Raw genomic sequence first — 15415 nt, 5'->3', positions numbered from 1 at the left:
CTTATAAACACCATCATCCAGTTACGGTGGTTATTTTTATTGCAGAAGCACTCTCATAGTCTCTCACCGAAAGGAGGGAGCCCCCAGCACAGCCCTGGGGGGCTCAGGCAGCCCTGCCACGGGGAGAGAGGCTCAGAGCTGGCCGGTGCAGGGGAACAAAACCGGTGCTGCCATCCTTGTGTCGCTGGGACGTGGGGAAGGGTTGGGAGCAGGCTGCCCATAGAGCTGGTGGCAAAGACACCTGGCAGTTCTCTGAGGGGATGTTCAAAGCTCCAAGTGACCCTCCTGCTTGGTGACTGCCGCGGCAGCGTTCATGGTCACGTGGCTTGCTCTGATTCCAGAAGCAAAGGCACCTGGAAGACCCTTTCCCTCTGCCCGCCGCTTTCTGTTTAGGAGGATACCGGGCGCCGAATAGCAAAGAACTTGCAAGGTATCGCCCTGCTCTCTATCTTGAGCCACAGGGACAATAAATCCGTCTCCTCGTACTTGGAGGCGAGCTGGAAGGTGAAGCTCTGCAGCAGCGTGGTGAGGAAAAGGAAGAGCTCGATGCGGGCCAGCGCCTCGCCGGGGCACATGCGCTTCCCTGCGGGCACACAGAGGGAAGGGTGAGCACCGGGCTGATGGCTTCATCCAGCATTTGGGGAAAAAACAGCATAAAGAAGTAACTAGAAAGCTCATATTGAGGATATAACTTTGGTGCCAACCGATATTCGTGCTGGCAGTCCCTGGAATGGAGCTGCTGCAAAGGGTGTGTGCAGGGCTGAGCACTGACCTGCCGAGAAAGCCATGAAGGCTTTGTGCTTCCTGAACTCGCCCTTCTCATCCAAGAAGTGGCCTGGGTCGACTTCTTTGGGGTTCTCCCACTGGGTTGGATCCGTATGCACGGAAGATAATACCGGAATAACAACCATGCCCTGCAGGAGAGGTATGGGACAGGGGAGCAAGGACATCAGTGCCATGACATAGGGCTCTGCTGAGGGTGACTAGCAAGTGAGGAGCATCTGGGGGGCGTGGGGGGAGGCTGGGTGCGCACCCCGATGCCCACCCAGATGCCTGTGGGGAGGCAGCCTGGAGCAATGGCTTGATTTATGTTAAAAGCCCTGTTGCTGCACAAAGCCCGAAGAAGGGAGGTGTTCCTTCAAAGTGGACGCTGTACAAAATTCTTGGAGTCAAATCTGGACCAGCGGCTGTCCCCAGATCTGCTGAGGAGTGGGGGGCTGGCTTGGCCTCTTGCCAGGGCGAGCTCAGGCTCCCAGCCCCAGCAGCCCTGCACATCTCTCTGCTGGAAAGAGGTGTTTTCCAGGACAGGCAAGGGACGCGGGGGTGTGGGCAGCATTCACCTCCCTCTACTCCTCTGCTAAAAGGTTATCGCCATCTCCACCCACAGAGGATTGGGAAAGAGCTGGGACCTTCAGGAGGGAACAAACAGTCCGGGGGCAAAGGCGAATGCCATTCAAGCCCCCCTGCCACCCCTCCTCTCGGGGACACAGAGAGTCCAGGGCCATGACATCTACCTTGGGGATGGTGTGGCCCCTGAACACAATGTCCTGCGTGGTCATCCGTGGGAAGTTCTCGATGCGGGACTTCTGCAAGCGCTGCAGCTCATGGATCACTGCGTTAGTGTATGGCATCTTCAGCTTGTCCTCTGTGCTGGGAGCACGGGCAGCGCCCACCACCGCATCGATCTCCTCTTGGACCTTGGCTGGGGAAAGGGCAGGCATGGAACTGCGTTGCTTGCTGTGCAAAACACCCCATAATTTCTTACTGGCCTCCATGGGCACCTATCCTAGAGCCAAAGGATAATCTAGCAGAGAGGGAGCAACCCCTGGCAGAGACTAGAAATAGGGTCACTGCCCGCATACCTCCCCAGGTCAGCCAGGTTCAAAGCATCTCTCCCAGGCCAGTCTGGGGCCACCTGCACAGGCAGGGATGGACAGCAGGGAGCAGGTACCCAGATCCCTCCGGCCTGTGCAAATCTGTGTCTGATGGCTTGTGTCACCTGGGGTGAGCATGCAGGATGATTTTGGTCTCCCCCCAACAGGATGGTCCAGGGCTGGGATCTCTGTCTGCGCCTTTGCTGCACCGTGACCCCCCCAAGCACAAGGAGCCGTCACGTTCTGCTGCCCTTACCTTGAATATGGGGGTATTTTGCCAGGATCAAGAGGCAGAAGACCAGGCTATTGCTAGTAGTCACGGTCCCGGCGCCGAAGAGGTTGAATACTGACATAACCAGGTCTTCGTGGCTGTACATGTTCTCTGGGCTGTTCTTCTCCTGCAAGGGTGCCGTGGGGAGGGGATTCAGTGTTATCTGGGTGATTTACCAGGCTGCAGCCAGGTCTGGAGGTCAGCCCTCGCTCCCCGCCCCCACCCCCCACCCCCCTTTGTACTATCTCTACCTTTTCCGCTTTTATAAGGAAACAGTCGATGTAGTCCCGGGGGCAGCTGGGATCCAGCGTGAGCTTGTGAAGCTCAACTCTTTCTCTGATGTAGTCCTTCAGCTTCTCACACCTGGCCAGGACTTTCCTGTGTGGCCCTGGGAGGTGGTGCATGATGTTGGGGAAGGTGTTGTAGACCTGCGGATGGAGAAGGCACAGGAGGGCTCAGGTGCCTGGATGGAGCTTCCCACACCTTCCCTCAAAGCCATGCTGTCCCGTCAAAGCCAAGGAGCAACCCTCCTGCCTAAGCATGTCAGGCATGAGGGTGCTGAGCACACCAAGGACGCCTACCGCAGCGATGGGGGAGAGGAAGAAGCTGATGTAATTCCCGATCACATTCAGTAGCTCCAGAAAGGCCGTATCACTGTAGCTGTAATGGTTCCCAAAGACGACCGAGCAGATCACATTGGCAACTGCATGTCTGAACAGCGTCAGCGGCTCAAAGGCATTTCCTGCAGTTGCAAAAGAGGCAAGAAAGGGTTCCAAAAGTCAGCATGTATCTGCTTCAACACAGAAAACACCTTCCTGCCCCTTCGAGCCCTTGTCCTTTGAACTCCGAGCCCTGGTTGAATCTGTCGGGTCTAACAGCCAAAGCAGAGAGCCCGCCTGAGCTGTGGGCTCCTACATCTACCTCCCTGCTCCTAGCCCCCTACCCAGTGGTTGGGACTGAAGAAAGCAGAGGCATCTCCCGGTGCTTTGGGCTCCTGCCGACGTACCCTAGTGATCTGGGGGGCTGCAGAGCATCTCCCTTCAGCAACCTGCCCCCTGCCAGCACCACACATCGGGGGCAGAGGAGCCTGTGTACAACCGAGCTTCCATCTCCTCTTACATTCAGGAAGCCCCAGAAGAGATAGTGGCACTGGCAGCAGCTCAGCTTTGCTGGGGAGGAGGACATCACCCTGATAACCCCCGTGTCACCAGGGCAGTATCTTATTTGTGCATTCTGCCATGCAGTTTAGTTTTCTGTTTCTGTTCTTTCAGCAGTGGTTGCCACTCCCTGCACCAGTTCAGGAGCAGGATCTCCCACCCTGCCCTGTAAGCCATGGCCATACCGCATCCCTGCAGCTCTCGCTGGGTGGGCTGGGGCTGGGGCTAAGCCCATAAGGTCTACAAGGGCCATTCGCACCTGCCATTGCAAACAGCTCCAGGGACCACACACGTCCTGTGAGGCTGTTGTGTGCCCTCTGCCTGCTGCAGGGGCCAGGGTGGACATGACCCACATCACCTTTGAGTTCTGCCAGCAGTTTCACCAGGTGCTGGGTCTCCTGCTGCACCCGCTGTGACATGGAGCTCTTCCCCATCCCAAAGTCCCGCAGGGTGCTGAGCGTGAACCTCCGCAGCTCCTGCCACTTCTTCTCATTGTTGGAGACAAAACCTGGAGGGAAGCAGTGGAGACCACTCACCTGCCTGCCCTGCTGCTCCTCCCCAGGCACCGAGGACCCTGCTCTGAGCCCAGCTGAGGAGCGGTAGGGCAATAAGCCAGAGAATGACCCTGGTGTGCTAACAGCATCCCTGAAAGGCTCTACAGAAACTCAGAACAAAGCTGGAACTGGCTAACTGGAATTAATACTGTTCTTGGACAAGAGGCTTAATAGTTGGGGGGACTTGCAGGGTGGGAAATGGGTGTTTGAGGTCTTGGGTGTTGACTCCTTCACTGGACTCAAACATGGCCAGCTGCAGCTGGGGACTTTCTACTCACCCAGAGAGCAACAGTGTCTAGAAGAAACCCAGACACCTACCATAGTCTTTCGATAGCTGCCTCAGAAGGGGTATTTCAGGTCTCCCTCCAAACTCCTCGGCGTGGCCCAACAGAGCATCCTTCACCGTCTCGTACCCGCAGAGCACCACCACCGGCTTCAGCCCCAGCCAGACGGTGAAGATGGGGCCGTATGTGCTGCTGAGCTGGGGGGAGGATGGAGAAGCTGCGGTGAATAAGGGGCCCACACCCCAGCCATTCGCTTAATTTTCAATTAAGTCTCATGGCTGCAATGCTGGTGAGTGCACGGGCAGGGAGGGGAAGTGCCTCCCTCGAAGTTGGCACCCTCGCCCCGCTCCCAGCCCAGTCCTCTCCGGGGGGTTCTGATCCCAGTGCCACTTTGGGGGTTCAAAGCATCATCTCTGGGAAGCAGCTCCGGGTGGTGGCAGTGCTGCAGCCCAGAAAGGGGTTAGTGTCACCACCGTGGGTTCCTTGCAGGTGGTGAAGGGCTTCAATAACAGTATTGACTATGCTGCCAGGCGCAGGGATTTAGGCAATTCTGGCAGAGCAAGAGAAGAGGAAGGAGGGAAAAAGAGGAAAGAAACGTAGGAAAAGTCACCTGCACAGTTCCCCTTTTATTTTGTCATGGGACAGTCACGCTTTCTCTCCTGCCTGGGCTGGGAGTGGGTCCAGCACCGTCAGCTCTTCTCTTACCTTCTCATAGGTCCTGTAGAGGGGCAGGACGTCCTTTTGCCAGAGGTTGCCCAGAATGGGCCACGGGGCTGGTCCAGGAGGCAGCTGGCTTCTTTTCATGCTGACTTTCCAGATCAGGAACCACAGGATGGAGAGAAGGAGGAGAGTAACAAGCATCCCGGCCGATCCAGCATCCATCCTCACCCGTGCTGCCAAGCAGGGAAAAAAATTGAGAAATTCCTCCTCCAGGGAGAAAATCACAACTGAGCAGTGAGCAGAGGAGCCAAAACCTGCTGCCTCTGCCCTTCTTTGTGCTCTATATAGTCACAGCCCTTCCCACAACCCCGGGGTCATCCACATGTCCTCCTGCCACTCACTGGGTGGTCAGTGACACGGAAACGCTGGTTTCTCCCAGCCAAGCACATACCTGGCCCCGCCGTGTTGTAACACAGGTCTCCGTGCTGATATGGTGTGCTGGAAACATTGCAAAACCCTGCAGGCGTGCTGGGGGAGACAGCAGCCCCCCCCCCCCCCCCCCCCCCAGCTCGTGTTGCTGAGTCACCTTCTGCTCAGTGCTCCCTTTCGGCAGCACGTGATGGAAGAAGTTGTCGATGTCCCGGCAGAACCTTGCATGTCACCACCAGGTCATTGCTCGTTTTGTCGCTGCCTTGCTTACCCGAGGAGACACTCTTGTAAACAGAAACCGAGGGAGGCTGGGAGCGGGGCATGCATGGCTGGTCGTGTACCTGTTGGGTGACAGTTTTCTATCAAACTCCTTTCTGGTGGAAAATGGATCAGAAAATAGGAAACCCACACCTTTTTTCCTGAAATATTTTGGGATTCTGCTTGGGTTTGGGAGGAATGTCAACCCAAGGTGTTGCAGTTGTTGCAGGCGGGGTTAACCCTTCCCCAGTCTCCTCCGGCCTCTTCAGGGCTCCTCCAAGGTTTGTGAGTGTCTTGCTCTGAGCACCAGCACATCTGGGTGCACACGAGCACCTCTGGCACTGGCTCAGCCACATCACCTCTGGCCAACAGTGCTTGCAGCCCTTGGCCAAGCGAGCTGGTCACAAGCCAGGTCCCCACAAAGGATGTGATTTCTCCTGGAGGAGAGGGCTGGATGAAAAGAAAGAGGAGGTCTCACTTCACACAACTCCCTGCGGTGGAAGAAGACCCTCAGCATTCTTTGAGAGGAGCCTGAACTATAACACTCACCCAGCCAGAGCATCTCCTAGCATCCAGCTGCGGAATGCATGGCTGGGCAGTGGGATCGCCTTTGGGCAGGGCTGACAGGGACAGCCAGGACCACTGCCCTTGCACCCTGTTTTGGCCCCATAGTGGGGCAGTTCACATGTTTGGACCAGGGATGCTCGGTGCTGCCGGCCAGGCTCATTCCAGCCGGGCGCTGGGGGATGTTCTCCCATGGCTGTGGTGCGATTCCTCACATGTACACACCAAATCCCTCTCAGATCACCAAAAAGTGACAGGTAATGACCCTCCCACAGCCCTGGCGCTACTCTGGTTCAATATTTTGATTTTTCCTCCCCTTGCCCCATGCTACTGGGGGCCAGAGGGGACTCCCACCTCCACCAGCACTGCAAACGCACTCAACAGAAGGGGTTTTGAAGGGAAGGAGTGGTGGTAGCCAGATAGGCAGCCCCACAGCAGTGCCAGGAGCCCCACAGCTGAGTCCCACTGGGGCTGGGGCCAGGAGGTTACCGTGACTCACTTGTTTACCCCGTCCCATCCTGTCTCATCCCTGCTCTTCCCGCAGAACTTTGCTTAGGGAGGTGGTGTAGTGACCAGGATTTTGGCAGGGAGGTGAACAGCCTCTCAGTGACTGACACCATTTTTGCCATGGCAGCCAAACAATACAAAGGAATCACTGGAACAACAGGATAAGAAACAGCCATGGGGATTCATTTGAGCTGTAAACTTGAAATCTGATGGAAAATTCCCTCTTTGGAGGGCAAGCTGAGGCAGAGCCCACGGCTGCCTGCCTGGACACTGACAGCATTTCAGTGCAACGTGCAGGTTTTTTGCAAGGTGAATGTAATGCAATAAAAAAGCATTATTATATCACATTTTATTAATGAAATAGAGAAAACAAACAAATAACCCTGGAATTTCTGAGTCCATGTTACCAGACAAGAAGTTTAACAAGAAATAACTCCCAGGGATGATGAAACTTTGCATTTGTCTTCTTGAACTGCTTGATGAAACTTTGCTTTAAGTTTTTCTTCATAAGCTATAGGATAAATTAAACCAAAAGACCCAAAACGCTGTGTAGTATCACTTGTCAAGTGTGCAGAAAAAAAATGGAAAGGTAGGAGCTGATGACTAACCTTTCAGCAGCTGAACGTCTCTTTGCCTGAAGATAGCTCAGGAGGGAAGAGCACAGACTGGCTTTGGCACAGCCGCTTTGGCACTTTGCTGGGCTGGGACATAAAGAGGGCCCAAATCGCTTCATATGGACCCAAAACCACTGGTACTTTGTCCATCTTTCTGCTGATTTTCTTATAAGGGCTTTTGGAGAGCAGGGGTCTGTAGAGAAGCAGGCTGCGGCAAGGCTTTGGGGTCCCTTCAGGGGCAGTTGGTGAGACCTTTCTGCCCCAAAAACTAAAATAGCAAGGAGGGGGAAGGACTTGGCACTTCCCCTGGCTGAACTTCAGGAGGTCTCTCTTTGCCCATTTCTCCAGCCTGTCCAGGTCAGGACAGCAGCACGACTCCGGTGCATCGGCCGCTCCTCCCTGTTTGGTACCACCCGCCACCTTGCTGAGGATGTCCCCTGCCCCATCATCCAGGTCATTAATGATGACGTCAGACAACGTTTCTGGAGACTTCTGGTGCACAGGCTTTCAAACACAGCCTTCCTGGCAGCACCAGTGGGTAGGTGGTACACCCCAGGAGGCTGCAGCCTGGGCTTTGTAAATCCCACCCTCCCTCCACGTCCCCTCCTCGCACCCCTCACACTGAAACTGTTTTTCAGGGCTGGTACCCAGATCCCACCCTGGCTCCGAAGCAAAGCTACGCCTGTGGGTTCCCCTGATCTCATGCTTTGCTTCAGCTCTGCTGGCTTAGAGTAAGCTGTTACAGTTACGCTAAGGCAATTAATACTATTCTAATGCAATTTTCCCCTGTCAGCAACCCACAGCCTCTGGGCGTTCTCTGCTCACCCCGAGGCCTCGGCTGCGCAGGCTGAAGGATGCATAAGAATAGCTGCAAACCATTTTAATTTCTTCCCCTTTCCCCTCTGCAAGCACAGGAGTGAAACAGCCCCAGCAGCTGCTCGCTCCGTAGCCCAGGCCAGCTAATGAGCCAGGCCAGCTGGGAGTATTTTTGGTTGCTCTTAATAATGCAGCAGTACTCACTGCATCGGAGTCTGGCCATAATTATAGGACAAGTGTCATTTGTCATTGCTGTCATCTCCTCTCACTGGGATGTAGCTCCACAGCAGTGTGATGCTAAAGCCCCTGTCACACTCCTGAGGGTCACTTCTGGGGTTTGCTATGGGATCCCTCAAGAAAATCCAGTCTTACACCAGCCCAAACCTGCCCCAGCATGTGGGAGAGGCACGGTTTGATTTGCCTCAGTAATAAAAAAGTATTTTGTTTGGTCCCAGGGCTTTCTCCAGTGTGAGGCAGGCAATGCAGGGGAGCAGGTCCCCTTCACCCATCACTGTCCTTGTGCTGTTCATCCTTGCCTGTGTGTCACAGCTGAGGTCCTCAGCTGAGCCACCAGCGTGGTGGATGCTCGCTGGAGATGGGTGGCATCAGCATGCTGTGCTCTGAGCTCCTGGTAGTTGGCCTGGCAGCATGGACACTGAGCAGGGCTTTGGGGTACCAGATACTCGGGGGCCAATGCTGCACTCTTCAGGGGTGCAGCACGGGGGGAGCATTGGGCCCTTCCTTCATCCATCTACACGCCACAGTTAAATCAAGGAGCTTCATCTGGTTTTCCATGGCTTGCTCATCCCATGAGGAGGACAAGGCTTTCTCCAGTGCCAGATCATTTCTCCTGGTCCATGAAACATCTCAAAGGTCTCTGGGAGCCCTGTAGGACATGGGGGATGGGTCCTACTGCAAGCATAAGGGGCAGGCAGGTAGTCCCGTGTCCTGTCTTCCCAAGCAGGAAGACATAATTCAGGCAGGAAGATGAAGTAATTCCCATCTGCATTTAATAAATGTCATCAAAAGCTTGCTTCTATCATGGTTTTAATTCTAATACAGGCATCAGCAGGTGAACTGTACAGCGGTGGCACAGGAGAGCAGAGTATGATCCCAGCATTGGGATGAGCTGTGGAAAAGATACTGGTTAATCAGGGACTGCCAGGCTTTGTTTTGATTCCTTCAGTGGTCAGGAAAAAAAAAAGAGAGACAGGCATGTTGCCCGTTAATTGGAGTTTGCACAGAAGGCAAATGAAGGTAGACTGAGTTTGAAGTGCCTGCAGGATCAATCCTGCTCTGAAGCAGTGCACATCAAAGGCAGGCATGCCCTGGAGGTCCCTCAGCCCAGGAGAGCGGGTGTGAAGGCAGCCCAAATATCCATGAATATCCATGAATATCCATGAATATCCATGAATATCCAGCCGGAGACAGGCACTGACAGAGTGTGGCCCTGCTCTGCATGTGCACCCCTGCTGCCACGCTGTACATCAAATCAACCTGCTGAATCACCGATGGATGGAAATTCATCACCACTGTGGGAAACAATCTCAAGCATCGTGTTGGTGAATAAAAAGAAAATTATGATTAAACTTTCCTATAGCATTTTAATTTTTAATCTTTGCCCCACTTCCCCATGCCCCTTGTCCAATGCGTGTCGACCGTGGCTGGGTACAAGGAGCAGCCGTGGTGGATTTACAGCCGCACCAGGCACTGCCCATACAGCCTCTGCTTGCTTAATTACTCAGCATTAATCCCTCCCTGTAATTCCCTGGGGAACAAGGCTGGCTGTGGCTGGGGGGATCGGTTTGTGCTGCTTGTAATGGGTCTGGATTAGGGACAAAGGGTGCAATTCTGTGCTCTGAACCACTCCAGAAAAGGGACCCGCTGCTCTCCCTGAACCCTAATGGGACCAAGGTCCCACTCCCAGTACTCAGTAAACATGGCTCTATTTTTAAATAATGTTTGGAGAGGGCAAATCTTTCACCGTGCTCGTGGAAAATGAGCTGAGCCTTGCCATGCTCCCATTTTCCCTCTTAATGAGATGGGCATCCCGGTGGGCATGTTAGTTGTTATGAAAATTGTTTAAAGGAGGTAAAATACATGGGATTTCTTAGAACAGCTGCACTGCCCTGAAACCTTCCCATCCTGCTGTTCACTGTTCCTGCAATAATTGTGAAGAGGAGAAAAAATCCATTGCCCCCCCCCTTCCTCATCTACCTTGCAAACATGCCACGTCCTTATCCAGGGCATGCCGTTCCCTTGTTCTGTGTCTGTGGGTATTTACCACATCTATAAACCTCATAAAAATATGTTAATTCCAAGAAGGGGAAAAGATAGCACTTGATGCAACTGAGTGCGATGCTCACCCCCTCGTGAGCGTGCCTGGGAGAGGTGCAGCCCAGGAGCTGCCACCGGCATCATGTCCCCGCGGCTGGGCTGGCATGTTCCCTGGGGACAGGGAGCACCTCGGCCGGGGCTTTCTGGCTGGGCTTGCAAACCCCATCCTCTGCGTTTTTGTAACAGGTAACAGGTCCCAGGAGTTGGGCTTGGGGCTCCCTGCCCCATCCCTCCAGCCAGGGAGGCAGAACGGAGCTTGATGTGCCTTGCACACCTGTATGACCAACCCTTTAGGGCTGTGTGTTGGGGACAGGGTGCTTTGGCCATGTCTGCACCTCCTGTGCCACATCAGCCAGGTCCCCTTTCCCAGGTGATTTAACCCCTGGCAGCTGTGTCACCGCTGACCACAGGTGAGGCCGGGAGGGATCCCTGCAGAGCGGAAGCGGGAGGGAGCTGGACCGTCGGCGGAGCCACTGGCACAGCCCCCAGCAGCACCATCACTCATTACCCATCCAAAAAGGGGCAGCTCCGGTGCCATATGCAGCACGGCAGGATGGGCGTCACAAAGCCAGGTAAGCAGATGGCAGGTGGAGCAGAGCAGCTCTTCCTCGGGTGAGCGGCTTCAGGGGCACGGCAGCATGCCAGGAAGCAGCGGCCAAACCCAAGCAGGCAAGGGGAGGAGAGGATGCTGCACAGTTGCCCAGGCACGGCATTGCAGCGAAGCCCTGCTGCTTGGGAATTTGCTCCTTCGTTGCTTCTTAGTGCACAAATAATTATTTACACTTGCACCGTAATAAACCAGAGGGTGGAGAGTCTTGTGCCTCCTGGTTTTTGGGGAATGGTGTCCTGTGGAGGATGAAGGCTTGTGCTCCAGCAGCAGCTTGGCCAGGACAGAGCAGGGATTTGGTGGTGGTCGCAGGACAGCAGGTGCCAGCTGGGTTTGGCTGGGCTTGGCAGCGGCAGGCAGGTGCCTGATAACCAAACGAGAAGGGATGGCACCTTACTGCGAGCTCTCTGGTCACCTCCCCTGTGCCCCACCTCCCTTTCCTCCTGTTTTGCTGCTGCAAGGATTGCACAGGCAGTGCTTCCATCATGCCCTTCGTTATCTCTACCTCCTGGAACAGAAAACAAGGAGATATGATTAAGGCCCTTTTGCAGGGGAACTTATCAGCCTGCAGAAAGGACATTAGCTTCATCACTGTTGGGTGGGAGCATCCTTGGTGCTCACAGGGCTGTCACCAGCACTGTGGCTGGTAGAGGCTATTGCTCCCAATACAATCATGCCATGCAGCCCAAGCACAGCACCCACCAAAGCCTCAGAAGAGGCATGGCGGGATGTGACATTTCCTTGTGACGTGTTTTGGGAGCAGGCCAGGTCATGGAGGGGTGGGTGTGGGTCGGGGCCCTGCGCTGCACCTGTGGGTAGGGGCAACTGGGCTTCATGTCAGGGCTGTTACCTGTCATATGGTTTTTCCACTCAAATGGGTTGCTTTGATGCTAATTTGCTTTGACCCACCTGGGCCAATGCTATCTGGTCTTGGAGGTTCAATGGCACCGAGATGATGGGGAGGTGGATGGGAGGGGCAGCTCAGTCACCATGTGTACAAGGCAAGGATTAAAGCCAGAAGCAAGCTGGGGTGGTCAGACTGACCTTACCGGCACCACTGCGTTGGTGAAGATAAGAAGAATCAATCCTGACGTGGTGTTTTGAAGCTGCCTTTGGACCAGGAGGCAGGCACCATTTCTGTGTCCTGCAGGGTTCTTCCCAGGGTTGTGGCCATCAGTGTTACCCCTCCCACTCCAGTGGAAGGCTGTCAAGCATCTTGCCAGCGGTGTCTCAGAACATCACATGGTGGGAACCACAGCTCTGAACTGAGAAGCTCTCTGTACCTCTTCAAAGGAGCAAAAATTCCCTGTATCCATCCCCAGACACCCCATAAAATATCTCCTTTTGCCATCCCACAGTAAACAGTGCAAGTAAGAGTGGAAAAATGAGAGAGAAAGTACTGAGCCTGCACCCACTGATGCCAGGGGAGATGCCAGGAGCTCCCTGGCTGCAAAATGTTCCTGGATCAAAAGACAGGTTGTGCTTGTGCCTTGTGATGCACCAAAAGCATCACAGCAGCATGGGGAGGAAAGGCACCCTGAGGTGCAGCCTCCTGCCCGCTCCCGTGGGCACAGCCCCAGGGGCAGACCCTGCGGTGGGGCATCATCAGAGGCTTTGTGTTGCTGCAGCAGGAGCCCTAGTCCCTCACCCCCGTCCCGCTGCATGGAGGTACTCAGGAGTGTCTGAGTGGAGCTGGAGTTGCTGCTGGGATTGCTCCTGGCATGTCCCAGCCCAACAGAGGAGCTGTCACCTTCCCCTCCATCACAGTGAGCCTGTGGTACCTGATTTCAGCCCTTGTGGGATAATGGCTACATTTAGTGGCAGGTGCATGTGGGAGCTTGGGAGCATCCTCCTCACTGCAGGTCCATGAACCCCAAAACAGGGATGTTCCCCCACCGGTCCTTGCCCTCCCACACCGGGGGGACTGTCCCTGTGTGACCAAGGGCTTGACAGACCCCACCCTCATCCCTGGGCTGCTGCAGACTCCCCTGGACTGGGAGACACTGGGATGGGGCTTCACGTCCCCCGGCAGCCCGGTGCAGCGCTGCAGTGGGTGCAGTGCAGGGTGAGGAGCTGTGCTGCAGGGCTGGGGAAAGCCGGGGCACAAAATCAGGCTGGGTTTGAGCTCGAGCCGGGGCTACTGTGAGCGATGCTGTTCCCACCAATATTACTTTTGCTTTGTCCTGGTGGTCTTGGGCGGTTCAGTCACTTAAGACGCGCATCATCACTCCCTGGTCCTTGATACTAACCGAGAGCATCCTCGCTCTTCCCCAAACAGCTCGAGGCGGGTTATTGCCCAGGAACAGCCTGGTTTTTTGAGTCCTGTGCATTAGACTCGCAGGAAAACCTCCCTGGGAGCTGCCTGGTTTGAGGAGCCTGCAAGAGAGGCAGTGCAGGCAGCTGCCTGAACGCCGAGACCGCGGAGGTGTGGGGTGGTGCTGCCTGCAAGTGCGGGAAGCAGGTGCAGGTTTTGCGAGAAAATGATAACAGGGCAGAAAGACCATAATTTTACAAATAATGTAAAAACCAGAAAAGCCTGAGAATGTCCTCAGGTGGCCCTGAGCAGAGGGGCAGGGGAGGGGCTGTGCAGCCCCCAGCACAGCACAACCTGGGGAGCAAACAAGTGCTACGCCCCGCACAGTCCTCCCAGGGCAGCTTTTTCTCTCCATTAATGCAAAATTCATCAGCTTTTTCTATTAGATGAGCATTGATCTCTTTTTTTTCCCTGGGTTTTCAGAGAGCTGGAAGGAGCATGGCTAAGGTTTGATTTTTTTTTTTTAAGGAACTGTGCTCCACGAACATCCGCGTGCCCAGCATGCATCGGCACCCCTCGGTGCCTGGCGGGCAGCGTGCCCTGCCTGCGCCGAGCATCACCCCGGAGCTGCCAGGGGAAAAGCTATTTCAAGGGCTTGTTTAGACTGACCAAAATAGCTGCAGCATCCCATCGTCTTATTTTGGGGGGTGATTGACAGTGTGCCTAGAAGCTCACGGGAACTGCTGACTACAGGAAAATCCCGTTGATCCTAAAAGAGGCTGAAAAAAACCAGGGAGCACCTTTCTAGCCCCATTTTGCAGATGGGAAGACTGAGGCCAAGGGCCACAGGGCTGCGATGGAGCAGATGCTTTGCAGGGTCCAACAGCGAGCGCGGGTTCCCTGACGGTGTTTCAGCAAAGTGGAACATGGACATATGGAAAAGTTCTGGGGCTAATGGGATTTCAAAGCGGGGCTTGCAGCCCGGTGCAGGGGCTGCCTGAGGGCTCTGCTGGCCAAGCCCGGCTGCTGCCATGGGAGAGAGCAGCCACTGGCACAGCCCAGCTGTGCGGGCCGTGTCTGGGGGTCTCCATCTGAGCACGTCTCCGAGGGTTGGATCCAGATGCAGGACACGGAGGCTGGGATGGGGACGATGCAGGAGAGCATCACCAGGGCTTTTCCTAAGTGGGTTTCAAGTCATCACAGGGATCAGTCCCTTAGATTTATTTTTAATTCCACACCAAGAAGCTACAGAGCAGTTAAATCAGTCAAGTGTCCTTCAAACTGGGAGCGATGCCAGTGTGGGCAGAGCAGCCCTTCCAGCACTCAGTGCCGTGCAGGCCCTGGGCGGGCAGCCGGGGTGATGGTATGGGTGAGAGCATCACCCCACCTTCCCCCCGGGCTCTGCAGAGCTCAGTGGCACAGAGCAGGCAGGCAGCGAGGCCCCCAGCTGGGACCAGCTCCTGTGGCCCTGCCCCGGGGGCTGCAGGCAGGCTCCTGCTCCGGCTCATCCTGCACTGCCCAGGGATGCACAGCAGCAGGATGGATGCTGTTTAAACCTGCCCAGCCCCGAGTACCCCAAATCCCTGGGGCTCCGGAGAGCAGGGATGCTCGGGGCGGGGGGGGGGGGGGGGCAATGCTGGGTGATGGCAGGGGGTTGCCAAGGGGTGCTGGAGAGATGCAGGGGCCGTGCCAAGGGATGCCAAGGGGATGGCCAGGGAGATGTTGGGGGAATGCTGGGGAGATGCCAAGGGATCCTGGAGGGATGCTGGAGCCATGCCAAGAGATGCCAGGGGGGTGTTAGGGTAATGTCAGGGGCTGCTGGAGGGATGCTGAGGCCAATGTGAAGGGATGCTGAGGGATGGCCAGGGGTGCCAAGTGATGCTGGGGCATGCCAGAGGGATGCTGAGGTGATGTCGGAGGGATGCCAGGGGTTGCTGGAGGGATGCTGAGGCCATGTCAAAGGATGCTGAGGGATGCCAAGGGATGCCAGGTGATGCCGGGACATGCCAGAGGGATGCCGGGGGATGCTGGGGCCAGGCCAAGGGATGCCGGGGGTGATGCCGGGGGGATGCGGGGGATGCCCGGGGCCAGGCTCGCCCCAAGGCCCCCCTCACCCTGCAGAGCCCGCCAGGGCGCGCGGCCCCGGACTACATTTCCCATGGCCGCCGCGGCCGGGGGCGGTGCGGGGCGGTGCGGCGCGGAGCGGGGGGCGCGGAGCGCGGCGGGGCC

General features: G+C 55.8%; 1 protein-coding gene across 2 annotated transcripts; it reads right to left on the bottom strand.

The window, feature by feature from the left end:
• Positions 1-16: 16 nt before the first annotated feature.
• Positions 17-5134, bottom strand: LOC130147767 (cytochrome P450 2C5-like). Of its 2 annotated transcripts, XM_056335411.1 has the most exons (9): positions 4846-5134; positions 4175-4337; positions 3661-3810; positions 2727-2887; positions 2397-2573; positions 2131-2272; positions 1515-1702; positions 773-914; positions 17-583 (listed from the first exon to the last, which is right to left on the bottom strand). In XM_056335411.1, the coding sequence occupies exons 1-9, from the start codon at positions 5020-5022 to the stop codon at positions 390-392; spliced, it is 1494 nt and encodes a 497-aa protein (XP_056191386.1). In that variant the 5' UTR covers positions 5023-5134; the 3' UTR covers positions 17-389. The 2 variants fall into 2 exon arrangements, with proteins under 2 accessions (XP_056191386.1, XP_056191394.1); XM_056335419.1 differs by lacking the exon at positions 3661-3810.
• Between the last annotated feature and the right edge of the window lie 10281 nt (positions 5135-15415).

Source organism: Falco biarmicus, chromosome 1, assembly GCF_023638135.1.
Source record: "Falco biarmicus isolate bFalBia1 chromosome 1, bFalBia1.pri, whole genome shotgun sequence".
In the NCBI taxonomy this organism is placed as follows: Eukaryota; Metazoa; Chordata; class Aves; order Falconiformes; family Falconidae; genus Falco; species Falco biarmicus.
This window is presented reverse-complemented; position numbering and strand designations above follow the sequence as displayed.